This window comes from Camelus bactrianus, chromosome 4, assembly GCF_048773025.1.
Source record: "Camelus bactrianus isolate YW-2024 breed Bactrian camel chromosome 4, ASM4877302v1, whole genome shotgun sequence".
Lineage (NCBI taxonomy): Eukaryota > Metazoa > Chordata > Mammalia > Artiodactyla > Camelidae > Camelus > Camelus bactrianus.
The window spans coordinates 59,331,310-59,346,613 of NC_133542.1; the positions used below are offsets into that span (position 1 = coordinate 59,331,310).

The window sequence follows — 15,304 nt, forward strand, 5'->3', positions numbered from 1 at the left end:
AACAGTCACAAACTCTCTCTCTGCTTCTGAATTCTGATCCTTAGGCAGCATTTCTGCCTGTTAATGAATAAGTCTTCTCTGCTCATTAATGAGTAATTTTTCTCTGGGTTTATGGCTCAGAGTAAAACAGATCTCAGGCAGCCTGGAAATCATTGGCCTATGTGGGAACTGCCTTCCAGAGGAATCAAAGCAAATCTGAACCCTAAACCCAGCATGTCAATCTAGGCCTCGGTCCCAGTGTGCCCAGCTCTGCTGCCAGAGGCTTTGAACTTCCCAGAGCTTCTTAGGGTCCAAGATCTAACTGCCCTCCTTTTCCCTTATTGCGCCAAGCTCTTCTCCCAAGCCCCACCAAGCCGATGCCTGTGACTCATGGTGGCTTTCAAGCTGAGGCCACGCCAGAGGAAGAAGCCGGGGTGGCAGAGGTGAGCCTCATGGCTGACCCAGGGGAGAGAAGGGGAGGCTTAGGAGAGCCCGTGAGGATGTGGCTGCGAGTGGGAAGATTTGGCACGCTGGCAGCAACCACCCAGGGCTTCTGGGTGCCTGCCAGCATGTAAGCAGGAAGAGGGCACGATCGCACAGTTCTAAAAGCAGCATTTACTTTGGTTTTCACTTCTCCAAGACCTGGGAATTTTAGAAGCTCTAGTTCTTGGGTCTTGCATACTTTCTCCATCACTCCTTCAGCCACTGCAGTAGCTGAGGCGTGTAGTAGGTGATGATGATGTCGGCACCTGTGTCGGGAGGGAAACAGGAAGCCGGGGAGGGGCCAGGCATCAGCTCTGGGAATACCTTCTGGGAGACGAGGGTCAGGGAGGTAAGAAGGCTACTGTGAAAGAGGCACAGCCCTGGGTGTCCCAGCCTAAGACTGAGCTCAGTTCCGGTCAATCTGAGCCCTGTACCCTGTGTGACCTGGGGGGAAGGCATTTTATACTGGGCCTCAGTTTGCCAATGTATAAAACCGCACAGTGGGGGAAACTGTAAGCTGTGTTTCCTCCTCAAGCTGTGTGCTTAACCAACAAAACCATCTCCCATTTATGAGTGATAAGCATATGCCAGTTACATGCATCATCTTATTTCATCTTTTTTTGGGGGGGTAATTAGGTACTTTAGTTTACTTATCTTTTTTAATGGAGGTACTGGGGATCAAACTCAGGACCTTCTGCATGCTAGGCAGGCACTCTACCACTGAGCTATACCCTCCCCTTCATTTCACCATCTTGACAACCATCTTATCCCTAGTTTAGAGACGAGGACACTGAGGTTGGAGTGGCTTGTCCAAGGTCTCAAAATCGAAAAGCAACAGGGGACTCCGCTTGCTTCACTGTTCCATATTCTGTTCCCTAGTTTCACATCGCTTCCTCAACCTGTCTGTTTAGATCACTGGTATTTCCAGGCAGAAGACCTTAGGCTGTCTCATGACTTTGATTCCCTATTAGGGCAAAGTGCTTGTTGGTCCCTGTGGCACATGTCAGAAAACCCCACCCCTGCCTGCTTACCTGCTCTGCGCAAGGCGGTCATGACCTCCAGCACGGCAACCTTGAGATCAAACGCCCCAGCCTGGGCTCCGTGCCAAAGCATGGCAAACTCTCCAGAAACGTGGTACACAGCAAGAGGGAGCTCAGGGTGCTGCAGAGAAGCAGTGGGGACAGACAAGTTGAAGTGGAAGGTGGATGTGCCTCAGGGAGTGTCCCTTCCTCCCTGCCCCATGTGTGACCGTCTTGAGCCCCACACCCTGAGCGTGATACTGGCAGCTTGGCCCATTCTTGAGCCATTAAAGCAGAGCTGTTCCAAGACTCCCGCAAGCCCTGGTGCACAGGGCCACAGGCAGGGACAGGGAGGGGGAAGGGAGGGTTCCCGTTCTGGGGCAGATCGCTTCCAACTCTGGGATTCTGCAGTCCCTCGATCCAAGGTCCCAGAATCTGTGGACACACTGTCATCTCCCCTCTGTGGCCTCTGCCCTGTGCTCACCTTGTTCTTTACCTCCCGCACGATGTCCAGGTAGGGGATTCCTGGCTTCACCATAAGCATGTCGGCTCCTTCCCGAACATCCCGGTCCTAAGGTATGAGGTATGGTGTGGGCAGTGCCCGGGAGGTGAGGTGAGAGGGGGACAGGCTGGGTGGGGCTAAAGCTCTGGTCACTCACCACTGCGCGGAGGGCCAGACCTCGCGCTCCGGGCGGCAGTTGGTAGCAGCGGCGATCTCCAAAAGCTGGGCTTGACTGAGCCGCGTCCCTGGGAAGCAGAGGCACCAGGGTGGGCTCCAGCTTTGGGCTATCGGGCCATAGATTCAATGGCAGAACCCTATCTGTCCCCACTCACCGGAAAGGTCCATAGAAACAGGAAGCAAATTTGGCACTATAGCTCATCACTGATACCTACGGGGAGACAGTAGGTGTCGAGGCTCAGCCAGCCCTTTCCAGGTGTCCCACGGTGAAGGACAGGGAGAGAAAGGACCCAGGCTGGAAATAGAGGCCTGTGTCTAGCCCCATTGGAGCTCCAGGCTTTGATTTCCCCATCTCAGGTACAGCTAGAGGTGCAAGTCTGGTCCAGGCTCTCTCACCTCCCCTTGTCTCTCCCTGCACTTACCCTGTTGCCGAATCCATGTGCCATCAGAGCCTCCTTGATGGCTTCCACACGTCCATCCATCATGTCCGACGGGGCTATCACCTGACACCCTGAACGGCAGAGGGTGGCCTTCAGAACTCTGGGACCATCCCACTCGCTCTGCCACCTCCCCGACCCAGAGATGCACATCCCTGACGGTGGTTCACTCACCTGCCTTGGCATAGGCCAGTGCCACCTCCGCCAGCCGCTGGCGGCTCTCCTCGGCTTGGAATGAGCCATTCTCACTCAGAAGCCCTGCGGGACAGATGGCTGGGTTTGGGGGAGCATCTCAGGCCTTGGCCCGTCCCCACTGCAGTGGGAGTTCAGGGGGACGGCAGGGCTGGCGGAAGGAGGGAGCTCACCGCAGTGACCGTGGGAGGTGTAGGGGCACAGGCAGACATCACAGGCCACCAGGAGGCTGGGGAAGTTCTTGCGCAACAGACGGATCGCCTCAATAGTTGGGGAGTCCTCAGAGTCGGCTGCAGAGCCCCGCTCATCCTAGTGGCGGGTGGACAAAGTGGTGTGTTGGTCACGTGAAGCTGTTGGGAGGCACGTGGCCAGCCATCAGAGCGCAGCCCCAGCCCTCCTTTTATCACCACCACCGTCCCTGGACAAGGAGGCACAGTGAGGACTGTTCGCATTTTGCAGAGGGGACCTGACTTGCCCGTTCAGGGAGCCACGGCCCTCCTTAGCTTCCTGACCCTACATGGCTGGTGTTTGAAGGGCAAGGGCCAAGGCCATTCACCGGTGGCCCCAGGGCCAGCACAAGGCCGGAGCGAGGGTGTGGTCAGTGTGGAAATTCAGCTAAGCCTCACCCGTCCTCCCCTTCCCTTTCCCTCTGGTCCCCTCCTCTGATTCTTCACCTTGGGGACTCTGCTGGGGACACCAAAGATCAGGACACAGCGCAGGCCCTCCTCCACCAGGGGCTTCAGCATCTCTCCTAGCCGGTTCACACCATACCTGCGTGGAGGGGCTAAAGTGAGGCAGGTCCCAGGCAAGGGTCCCTCCCACCCCTCTGGCCTGTGCCTCTGTTAAGAGCCAAATTGCACAGGCACCAGGAGGGCTCAAGCCCCACAGTATAGACTGGAAAACTGAGGCCCCACATAGCAGAGCTATGGGATTCAGGTGTGGAAGGCCCTTTCAAGGTTCTGTTTTTGAACTCCCTTCTGAGGTTTAGCTTTCTTCTGCTATGATGCCTCTGGTGGTGGGTAGCTCATTACTGTACGAGGCTGCCTCTTCTGTTGTGAAACAACTCTGACCCTGAGAAAACCCTTCTGAACTGAAGTTGTCCTCTCCGGATCGTCTACCTCCTGGGGCTGCTTCTGCTTCCTGGCACCTCCACCTGTGAAATTGCTCCCTCCAAAATAACCCTGCCCTCCCCTCCAGGTCTCCTACCTGGCCACTCCTGGGAGGCTGGCGATAGGCTGTTTATCATCAGGAACATCCCTGCAAGAGTGGGGGATGGGCTATGGATTGGTAGCTGTGGGAAGGGCCAGTGGTGAGGGGGTGACTAGGAGGGATGCTTGGGAAGCTGGGAAGGAATATGGAAGTAGAGGTGGTGGGAGGAGGATGGGATCCCGGGTCTGGTTCCCCTGCCTGGCCAAGCCCAGGGCCTGAAATAATAATAGGAACAACAAGAATAGCAGTGACAACAAGCAACTGTACTATAAGAACAGTACTCGGAGGAAGGAGTCAAGTGGTTATGAACTTGGACTCTCAAGTCAGAAGGTCCTTGCTTGCTATCTCAGCCACTTACTGACTGGGTGACCTTGGCCAAATGGAATTTTTTTTGAGTCTCAGGCCCTTCATCTGTATGCTGGGTGGATTCATTCATTCTCTTGACAACTATTTACTGAGCACTTATTGTGTGCCAGGTACTGTTCTAGGCTCTGGCGATACAACCGTGAACAAAACAGACAAAAACCCCTGCCCTTGTGGAGATGACATTCTAAGGGATAATCTCCGTATTTTTCTCATATGAATACTGTCAGGAGTGAATGAGGTAATATACGTAGGTGCTTGGCACAGTACAGTAGTAGCTGGGACACAGTTAAGTCCTCAGTTTAAGTGTCAGCTGTTGCTGTTATGAATGGTCATGACTGTCCCCTCTTACATGTACACAGCACTTTACAATCTACAGAACATCTTCTCAGCTTCTGCTCTATTGCAAAAACTCAGGATGACAGTCAAGGGTTATTTTTATTTTCCAAGTGGAAGGACTATTTCTTCCAAGGTTTGTTTTTTCCCTAAGATGGCTGTCCTTAACCCAGTAGGCTACTTCCAGTACCTTGAGCTCCCAGCTGGCAGCCCACTTTACCACCCACAACCACACAGACACCTGCCCACTCCCACAGACCCAACCCACCCCCTGCAGACCAGAGACCTGGCTCACTTGGGGACTCACGTGACAAAGATGGGGTAGATGAGGTTGGAGGCACTGAGGGTGGTGGCGGCTGTCTGCCAGGTCCGAAGCAGTGGGTGGAAGTAGCCGCTGTGCAGGACTGACTGGGGCTGCATGGTGGGCAGGGGGGCACAGGGCAGCCTGCTGGTTGGAATGGACGGTTTCTGGGGGGTCTGCGTGCTCAACTCTGTGGGAGTGATGGCAGGTGCATGAGACATGGCCCCTGGCACCAGGAGATGGTCACATACCCCCAGGCTCTTCCAGATTCCTGCCTCCCCTGCTCCCTGCCCCAGTGCTACTCCTCGTATGGTTCACCAATCCCTGCCTGTCTACACCAAGTAGACAAAGGAAAGTAGGCGTTCAGAAACTGAATTTCAGGGCGATTTGACTCTTAATAATATAAAATCTGGGTTCGTATTTTATATGGTCTCTCTTTTTTAAAACAACATGTCTCTAGTAAATTCACTGTATTTTATCAAAGAATCAGTCTGGGATGGACTGGAAATTAGTATGAGAAGCCCTGATCAAGCCACTACTTAACCTTTGTTTATTCCATGAACAATGTCATGTGCAAGGCAGAACTTTTAGAAAAGCACAGATAAGCAAAGAGAAAACTCTTCCGTAATCCTACCTCTAAAGAAAAGCACTGTTAACCCCCTGGTTCACGGACTTCTTGTCGGGCAGGACACTAAGAGGATTAAAGAGCATCTTGCCCGACAGACAGACAGACAGACAGACAGACCCCCTGTGGAGTAGCCACGGAAGCTGTCTTTTCCAGCCTGAGACCTTCCGCTGCTCCTCAAACACCAGCCACACTTGGCCACCTTCTGGCTGTCTTCCCACAACCTCCCCACCCCCAAACCCTCCCGGGTTCTCCCCCAGACGGCCCCTCCTTCCTCTGGCACTGCAGCAACTCTTCTTGCCCAGATCACAATCTCTCTTACATAACAGTTCTCTGTGGACCTAGCTTGTCTTGTCTCAGTAGGCAGAGCTTCTGCAGGGCAAGGTCCAGAGTTAGTTCATTTTTGCCTCCCCCACAGCTGTCTGCCACCCAGTCAACAGGTAATTACATGAAGTACAAGTACAAGGTGCCCTAAACTCCAAGTAAGGGATGTAAGACTGGAGGAAACTGGGGCATTAACATTTGTTTCTTGAGTACCTACTATGTGCCAGGCCACGCTGGGCACTCGCACATATGATTTCTCATCGAGTTGGCACTGCAGTCCTGGGAGGTTGGGCTGACCAAGTGCATCTTGAAGAGGTGGAGCCTACTATGAATGAACCACGGCTTCCAATGTGAGTCAGGAGGCAGGAGAAGCTTGTTGGAAGGAGATAAGACTTGAACTAGGTTTTGCAGGATGCGGGTGTTCAGCTTGGCAAAGGGAAAGGCGAGAGCGTTCCCTTAGGAAGGGAAGAAAGGGGCCAGGGTGGGGAAAGAGGCTGGGCTGTGGACTGTTCTGAGGACTGGAGGCAATGGAGGGTGTATGTTTGGAGGGGAGGGGCTGAGGTGGTGGAAGGAGGGCAGACTGAGGACTAGGAAGATTTCTGAGCAGGAGGCAGGGGAGTGGCCTGGTCAAAGCCTGGCTTTAGGAAGATAATTTTTGCAGCCTGAGTAGAGCAGACTAGAAGCAGAGGACAGAGGCTGTGGGTTCAGAGGGGCGGAGAAGGAGGGGCCGTCAAAAGGCGGCCAAGAGGCAGTCTCTAGGGGCCGATGCTCTAGCTTGCTTGACCCTGAGGGCAACAGAGACAGGGACAGGCAGGAAGAGGGCGGTGGGGAGCCAAGCTTGGAGAGGAGGTGGAGAGCTCGATTTCAGACACTTCCTTTTGGAGGTGCCTAATAGCCAAGTAAGGGAAAAAAAACAGAGCCACAGATCTCTCCCTTTATGAATGGAACCTCAAGTCCAGAGAGAGGCAGGGACTTACCCGAGGCTGTACACTCTCTGGGCCTGGTGTTGGGGGGGGGTCCTTTAGTACATTGATGATGCCTTCCTATCTCCCACCTCCCAGTCTCCCAGGCCACTTTGGCTCCCTCCCAGCCAGCTCAGGGGCCTATCTTGTCTGATCCTCCTCCTGGGCAGGCTTGGGGTTATCAGGAGCCACACGGGCTCCACCCTACCACCAGTCCCCTGGGCCAGCACATCATCTGACCCAGGGGCAAGCCAGGCCTCCCCAAAGATGTCCCAACCCCCATATGAGCAATCATCCAGCAGATACAAAGTCCTGAGTGCCCATTCTGTGCAACATTCTGCTTTCAGGTCTAGCCCAGCCTAGGTTAAGTCACTTGCCCAAGATCACGCAGCCAGTTAGTGACTGAGCCAGAATTTGAGTTTGTGTTAGAGTGACTGCAGGGTTTTACCTAATGTACCCAACACTATTGAAAAACACTTGATTCAGTAGGCAGCTATCTACCTATACTCTCTCTGCCTTGGGGCTGGAGAGATGGAGGATACCAGAGAAAAATATACTGAGTGAATGTTACGTGCCAGGCACTGCACTAGGTACTTTATATATATATAAAATCTCATTTAATTGCTGGGAGTTGTTCTAATTTTAGTGATAAGGAAACAGAGGCTCAGAGAGGTTAAGTGACTTGCTCAATGTCATTCTGCAGAGTCATATCATGTTTTGAAGCTAGGTTTTTATGTCTCTGACTCCTTTCCCAGAAAACAACCTTTGTAGCAGCAGGCCCCTGGCTTCTGGAATCTAAAGCTGCATTCCAGTAGCCTCAACTCAGCATCTACTTCAGAAGGCTGAGGAGCAAATAAATGCCTTCTGCTTATCGGAAGCAACAGGGCAGGGCTGCCCAGGGGCCTTGCAGTCCAATTCACACAGAGACTAGGGGCTTGGGGGTATGGGTCAAGGGAGGAGGGTGAGAGTGGTGAGAGGGGGGACTTACTAGGGCGGTCCACTTGTATCTGTTTTTTTAATTTTAGGATTCAGTGAGATTTGAGAAATGGGTAAGAGAGCTGAAAAAATTAAAAAGTTAAAAATCACCGAGCTTGTTTAATCCCTTACATTCTGATGTGGAAAGAAGGGAACAGAAAGGCAACAGGAGCTGTTTGACATCCACAATGACTCAGGTATAGAGCTAGGCTTGATCTTGGGTCTCTTGGCTTCTCCTCAAGTGCCCTGTTACCTGCACCAATGCATAGTCATTATGTTACAACATGTGCTTAATAAATATCTGTGGAGTAAAACAGAGCAACAGAGGTGCTTCTCTCCTTGCAGAGTCAAATCCAGGTGGAAGTTTTGCTTTGTAAAAAGTCCCTCACAGATTGGAAGATTTTCGCATACTGGGGAGTGGTACTTCTCCCAAATCAAGGGAGCCTGGAAGCCACAGCTTAAATCCTGTTACTCCACACTGAAGACAAGGGCAAGCCATCATGGGATTCAGAACAGGTTAGTTAACTGGAAGGCTGTATCAGGCAAAGCAGAAAGAACAATGTTTCAGGGTCAAACAGTCCCAGGGCTGATCTGTGCTGTGTGTGTGACTATGGGCAAGGTTACAGAGTCTTCATTTCATAATCCATAAAATAGGAATGATACTACCAAACTCGCAAAGCTGTAGAGAAGATCAGAGACAGGAAAGAGGGACGTGCCTGGAAAAGCAGCCACACAGTAAAACTGGAGCTACTTCTACTACTGTTAGGAGTAGAAGGGAGCTGGAAGTCGATCTCCTGGTGTGCCATCACAGCTGTGTCTTCTGCACCACACCCAGAAGGAAGAACTTTCACTCAAACCAGTATGGGCCACAGAGTGTTCCAAGATATCTGAGGTGGGGCCCCTGCCTTCCAGCAGTTTATGTGATGGAGGAGATACAATCACCACACAGATGCTACAGTAGAGGGGTGGACTAGGTGATATGGGAGGGACCTGTGTCTCTGGGAGTCGAGGATGGATGACTTCATGGAAGAGGAGACACTGAGGGATAAGAAAATTTTCAGATTGACTGTGAAGGTAACATTCTCAATTTGGGAGTAACCTAAGTTGGGCCCTGAGAGCTACATTCTGGAGGGGCTGAGAAGAGCTGTAGGACCAGAACCTGCCCCTACTCCCCATGTTGTGCACCACCGGATTCCAGAGGCTGTGGTTTTGGCACAGCGGGCTAGGAGCTGCTGCCAGCTATGGCAGGCTCTGCCACCAGCAGGGGAGGCAGTCAGGAGGGCCAGCTAGGTAGAAGGTGGCCAGGGCTGAGAAATCCAAAGCCCCAGCAGCACCCAGGATAGCGACTGTCAGGTAGTTCTAAAAAGGGACCGATAGGCTGCCTGTTTATTCAACCCACATTTCCTGAATATCCACTCTGGGCCTGCCCCAGTGCTAGAAACAGGGATTAAAGAGAAGAATGAGACCCAGGCCCTGACTTGGCTTTGAAGAGCCCAGTCTCCTCTGGGATTAGACATTTGGAGCAGTAAGGAGAATTTGCCAGTTTCACAAACTCCTAGAATATTGATTAAGAGGGTTCTTAAAGTTGTCTGATTACATCATTGAAATGATAGGGAAACTAAGCTCGAGAAGGGCAGACTCTGGTCCAAGATCACATAGGGGGGTCAGTGGCAGATCTGGGGCTAGAATCCAGATATCCAGCAGTGAAGTCCTCAGTGCCCACCATTACCCCTTGATAACTTTAAGTACAGATTTCAAAGCTGCTTCTCAGCAGAGTTGGGCTCCTGAAGAGCTCTGGGTGATGTGGGTAGGGGAGGGAGGAGGTAAAAGGGCAACCTAGACCTGGCAGCAGCTGGAAGCATGATGGTTAAGCCTGTGAGTTTGGGAGTCTGTAGATGTGGGTTCAAATCCTGGTTCTGTAACTTTCCAGCTGTGTGACCTCAGTTTCCTCATCTCGTAAATAAGGACTTAAACGGACCTCAATGGGCTGTTGTAAGACTGAATGGGCCAATGCATGTAATGTACTTACAAGCCAAGCACAGAGTGGCTATTATTGTTTGCACCTCCCTCCCCCATCCTGCGAGGCACCTCGGGCTCTGCACTGATGGAGACTGCCCCCGCGATCTCCAAGGAAATGGACCCCAGAGAGGAGACTGGGAGCCCAGACCCGGGCCTCCCAGGGCTACAGCCATGCAGAGATCCCGACCCCGCCGCAGTAGGACAATCTACCTCTAAGACCCCAATTAGGGGTCCCACAGTGACTCCGTCCCCGGGTGCACCGCGAGCACTTCTGCCGTACAGCACAACCTGGATCTGGAGACACAAGGCTCTTGGTGCCACAGTCCTCGCCTCCCAGTCCGCCATCTCGCCGAGTCCGGCCCCCTACTCACCTATCTCCCTAAGGAATCCGAGCCGCCGCTCCCGCCACCGCAGTCGCGCGCTTTAGTCTCCCCGGGGCCCACGTGGGGGCGGGGCGGCTTCCCCGGAAGCAGCAACCCCCTCACAGCCCGCCCCAGACCTCCTGCAGGCCACGCCCCCTGCGGGCACATTGCCTGAGGGCAGGTCAGCTCCGGCCGCGGCCCCGCCCACGCACGTCGGCAGGCCTGGCCAATCGAGTGTGCCGAAAGGGACCGCCCCTCCCTTCGCCGGGGTCCGCGCATGTGCCGGGGAAGGCCCCAGGGAGCCCACTTGGGGGCGCAAGAGCAGTTCAGGAGGGGTGCTGCGTGAGAGCCGGCTGGGAAGGCGGTAACATCTCTAAGGTTTTCTTCACAGCCCTTCTCTTCCCAGCCTATCACATACTTGGCGCTGGTTGTTTGTGGAAAGAACAATTACATGTCAAGGACATTAAAATAACACCATGATGTCCAACACAATAGCTAAGTCCGTTTTTGCCATCTGAACATTTTAAAGTTGTTGGGTTCAGCACCGGGCTGCCATCCAAGTTTCCAGAGAAAATTTATTCCAGCGTAATTACTCAGGGCTTACTCTGTTGCACAGTTTGGGAGATGTGATGTGAAAGACATGGGCACTTTGGAAAGACTCCAAGTCTGAGAGGGGCATCCGACCTCGCTATCTATGATGGGTACAATGAGAAATTTGACCAAAAGTCGGGTGGTAGGAGGGCGGTGCGGCAGAGTATGTGCAAGGGCAGGAGGGATCTGCTGAGGCTTATGGGGCTTGGATGAACTGGCAGGATCGAAGAGTGAAACAGGGGTAGGGATCCATAACCTAGCAAAGGAATTTCTTTATAAAGGTGAGAGGGATTACTGAAAAGTCAAGTCTGAACTGTGAAGGATGCACATGGGTGTATGACATTTATTGTCAGATTTTATTTCTCAAAATTTGTACACCAGACCTGTTTTATACCTCTCCAAGTCGAAGAGGCAGAGGCTTAATGCTAGGGAAATAAGACACTGCTTAGTTCCCAGCTGCTGGAGTTCTGATTTGTGTTCAAATATGAAAGGTGGTGGAAAGAAAGTAGTGTTTTGTGTGTATGAGTCAGGGACAGTACCATACATTTCACATTCACTTATCTAATTTTGACAATAACTATGTTACTATGAATTTTATAGATTGGAAAAAACAATCGCCAGAAGATTAATTTCCCCCGTCACAGTGGGCTTTCTCTTCAATGTCTGCTAACCATACTCCTTCAACACGTAGGGGTAATTATTGTTTATTTTTCCCCCCAGTTTAGATCCCCTGCCCAATATTTCTTTCGTGACACCTGTTCCATCTCTGAGTTTACTGATAACTAATTAGGACCGTTTACCTCTAAGATCTCAAACAGGGGGGGAAATTTAAGAATGTTACTGTTTGGTGTAATCTGTTTTCCCTATGTCTCTCTTATTTTTGACTGAAAAACGTGTTCCCACTTCCTGCACCCCCCTTTAAACTATAATTTTCTCTTAATCTGTCACTCTTATCCATAAAAAATATTGTGAATGCAATAATACAAATAAATCTTGAACAGAATGTTGAGCAAAAGGAGTCAGACACAAGAGTACATATTGTATGATTTCGTTTATGTGAAGTACAAACCCAGGCAGAATTAATCTGTGCTAGAAGTCAGGACGACTACTACTGGGGAGATAGGGAGTGACTGGAAGGGAGCCCAAAGGCTCTTTTTTAGGGTGCTGGTCATGTTGTTTATTGATCTCAATGTGAGTTTCATGGATGTGTTTAGTGTGTGAAAATTTATCAAGCTCTGCTTTTATTTGCCCTTTTTGGTATATTTTACTTAAGACAAAGAAAAAAAAAACCCATAAAATCCAAACTCCACCAAACTATTATGAATACCTCCCAGGTAGTTACATGGCATTGTGCTAAATGCTTGTGAAGAGCATAAAAAGAACTAGAGATTAGTGGTTGCCAGGGGATGTGAGGAGGAAAGCATGGGGAGGGAGTAACTGTCTGACTGGTATGGGGTTTTATTTTGGGGTGATGAAAATGTTTTGGAACTAGATAGAAGTGGTGGTCGTGAATGTGCTAAATGCCACTGAGTTGCCTATTTTAAAATGGTTAATTTTATGTTCTGTCAATTTTATATCAGTTAAAAAAGAAAATTGCTTCACCAAATGCAGTGTGATATTCTGGATTGGATCCTGGAAAAGAAAAAGCACATTAGTGGAAAAACTGGTGAGATACCAATAGTTTGGTGTTTAATCGATAGTTTGGTTTTTTTTTTTTGTTTGTTTGTTTGTTTGTTTGTTTGGTTTTTTAGTTTTGACAATTGTACCATGGTTATGTAAGATGTTGACATGAGGGGAAATTGTGTGATGGTTATATGCAAACTCTCTGCACTCTTTGCTACTTTTCTGTAAATCTAAAATTGTTCAAAAAAAAAAAGGAAGGAGCAGCAGCAGCCAGGCTATGGGCCACTGGATCAGAATCCCAGCTTTCATAAATTAGTGGTAAGATCTTGGGCAAGTCAGTTCTCTCTGATGAGCCTCAATTTCTTGTCTGTGAGAACAGGAGATTAGGCTGCAAAAGTAATTTTGCATCGGTAAGGATGATAATCCTCCCATCCTCCGAACCCAGATCACAATCTCTAGGCATGAAGAGGAGAGATGAGAAACAGATGAGAAACATTACCCTAGCCTAGTAGAGAAACTTCAAAATCCAGATCCTACTACAAGGATGATAGAGGTGTGGCTGAGAAAAACCAGTGGATGACCTCAAACATTCTTCCCAGTCCTTGAATTCTGTAGTTTTAACTTATAGTTCCAACTCTCAGGAAACATTTTTCTTAGGTAATCAAAATTTGGTGAGAACTAAAGTCATGTGGAAGAAGAATTCTTTGGGGGATTCATTTTTTTCCATTTTTAAAAATTGAAGTATAGTCAGTTTACAATGTTGTGTCAATTTCTTGTGTACAGCATCATGTTTCAGTCATACATATACATACATATATTCCTTTTCATATTGTTTTTCATTATAGGTTACTATAAGATATTGACTATAGTTATACTATACAGTATAAACTTATTTGTCTATTTTATATATAACAGTTAGTATCTGTTAATCCCAAACTCCCAATTTATCCTTTCCCACTCCTTTTCCTCCCTTGTAACCATAAGTTTATTTTCTAAGTCTGTGAGTCTGTTTCTGTTTTGTAAATAAGTTCATTTGTGCCCTTTTTTTTTTTTTTTAAGATTCCACATATCAGTAATAGCATATGCTATTTTTCTTTCTCTTTCTGGCTTACTTCATTTAGAATGGCAGTCTCTAGGTCCATCCGTGCTGCTGCAAATAGCATTATTTTATTCTGTTTTATGGCTGAGTAGTATTTCATTGTATAAATATACTACAACTACTTCACTCATTCATCTGTTGATGGACATTTAGGTTATTTCCATGTCTTGGCTACTGTAAACAGTGCTACTGTGAACATTGGGATGTATGTATCTTTTCATATTAGAGTTCCCTCAGAATATATATGCTCAGGAGTGGGATTGCTGGGGGGGATTCATTCTTGACTGAAGACTTATGTGGGGTAGAAGATTACAATAGAAGGTAAGGTGAGCCCTCCTTAAGCAGCCTTTGAGTAACAGGTCTAGGAATAGATTTGATTTAATAAAAAGCAGCAAGGCACTGCAGCATAGCAACATTCTAGGAAGAGCCACTTGGCAAGCAGTACACAGAGGAAGCTAGGGGAAGCAGAGATGAGGCAGGAAACTGAGCTCAAAGGAAGCCATACAAGTCCAGATGGAACTTGAGGGCTTAGCTAAGTGGTGCCCATGGGAGTTAAAAAATGATCTGTTTCTACATATATGTACCCCTATGTTCATTGTGGCATTATTTATAATAGCCAAGATATAGAAACAACCTAAATGCCCACCACCAGATGAATGGATAAACAGGGTGTGGTATATATATACACACGCACATACAGACACACACAATGGACTACTACTCAGCTATAAAAGGATGAAATCTTGCCTTCCATGACAACATGGATGGACCTTGAGGGTATTATGCTAAGTGACATAAGTCCTATGGAGAAAGACAAATACTGTATGATTTCACTTGTATGTGGAGTATAAAAAACAAAAACCAAAATAAATGAACAAACCAAACCAAACCTACAGAGAACAAAGTAGTGGTTACCAGAGGGGAAGAGGTGAGGGGAAGGAAAAATTGGTAAAGGGGATCAGCAGTATGGCGATGGATGGAAGCTAAATTTTTGGTAGTGAGCATGTTACAGGGTAATACAGAAATAGAAATATAATGTTGTACACATTATATGAAACATGTTATAGATATTACTTCAATACATTTTTTACAAAATTAGATACAATTAGAAATGAATAAATATAGAATGAATAAACTGGAATTAAACTTGAACTATTTCAATATTCCTTAATGTTCTTCTGCTCCAAAAACAAATACTTTACACTGCCTATGATGTCTACTAGAAGCCAGAGATTAGTCTTTAATTACAGAGTGCAAATGTTACGCTGTATATGTGTCCACTTTACATTCTCCTATTATGAAAGAGAACAAATTTATCATAGACAAGATTATGTTATATTGATTCTTTCAAAGAATCTCAGTGCTCCTTATAAAAATGAGGATTCTTTCCAGTTCTGAAGCTGTTCTGTTAATTCAAAGGGAAATGAAAATGTGTACAGAAGAGAAAAAAAAAAAAAAACCCAAAACCAAAACAAAACCCCAAAGCCTTGTGTACATGGCACTGTGTAGAATTTTGTTATCTTTTAAAACTCCCCTTTCTCCTAGGTATTAATACTGCCAAATTAGAGATGAAAAAACTGAAGTTCATTATACTTGAAAAAAATTAATTGTATAATAACCAATTATGAAGGGCTCATCAGTGTATGCTATTTTCCCAGAGACAGTACTGTGACACTGTATCTGTTTTATCATCAATATAAATTTCAAGGGAGAAATAAGAAACAAA

At 48.3% G+C, this 15,304-nt stretch overlaps 1 protein-coding gene across 3 annotated transcripts; it reads right to left on the reverse strand.

Annotated features, from left to right (window-relative positions):
• Positions 1-574: 574 nt before the first annotated feature.
• On the reverse strand, positions 575-10,425 carry ALAD (aminolevulinate dehydratase). 3 transcript variants are annotated; one of them, XM_074362037.1, is made up of 13 exons: positions 10,275-10,406; positions 10,114-10,197; positions 5,005-5,188; positions 3,996-4,046; positions 3,464-3,560; positions 2,963-3,098; positions 2,772-2,855; positions 2,583-2,671; positions 2,316-2,371; positions 2,141-2,228; positions 1,966-2,052; positions 1,494-1,623; positions 575-728 (listed from the first exon to the last, which is right to left on the reverse strand). In XM_074362037.1, the coding sequence occupies exons 3-13, from the start codon at positions 5,115-5,117 to the stop codon at positions 670-672; spliced, it is 990 nt and encodes a 329-aa protein (XP_074218138.1). In that variant the 5' UTR covers positions 5,118-5,188; positions 10,114-10,197; positions 10,275-10,406; the 3' UTR covers positions 575-669. The 3 variants fall into 3 exon arrangements, with proteins under 3 accessions (XP_074218138.1, XP_074218137.1, XP_074218139.1); XM_074362036.1 differs by lacking the exon at positions 10,114-10,197 and having other exon boundaries at positions 10,275-10,424; XM_074362038.1 differs by lacking the exons at positions 3,996-4,046; positions 10,114-10,197 and having other exon boundaries at positions 10,275-10,425.
• Between the last annotated feature and the right edge of the window lie 4,879 nt (positions 10,426-15,304).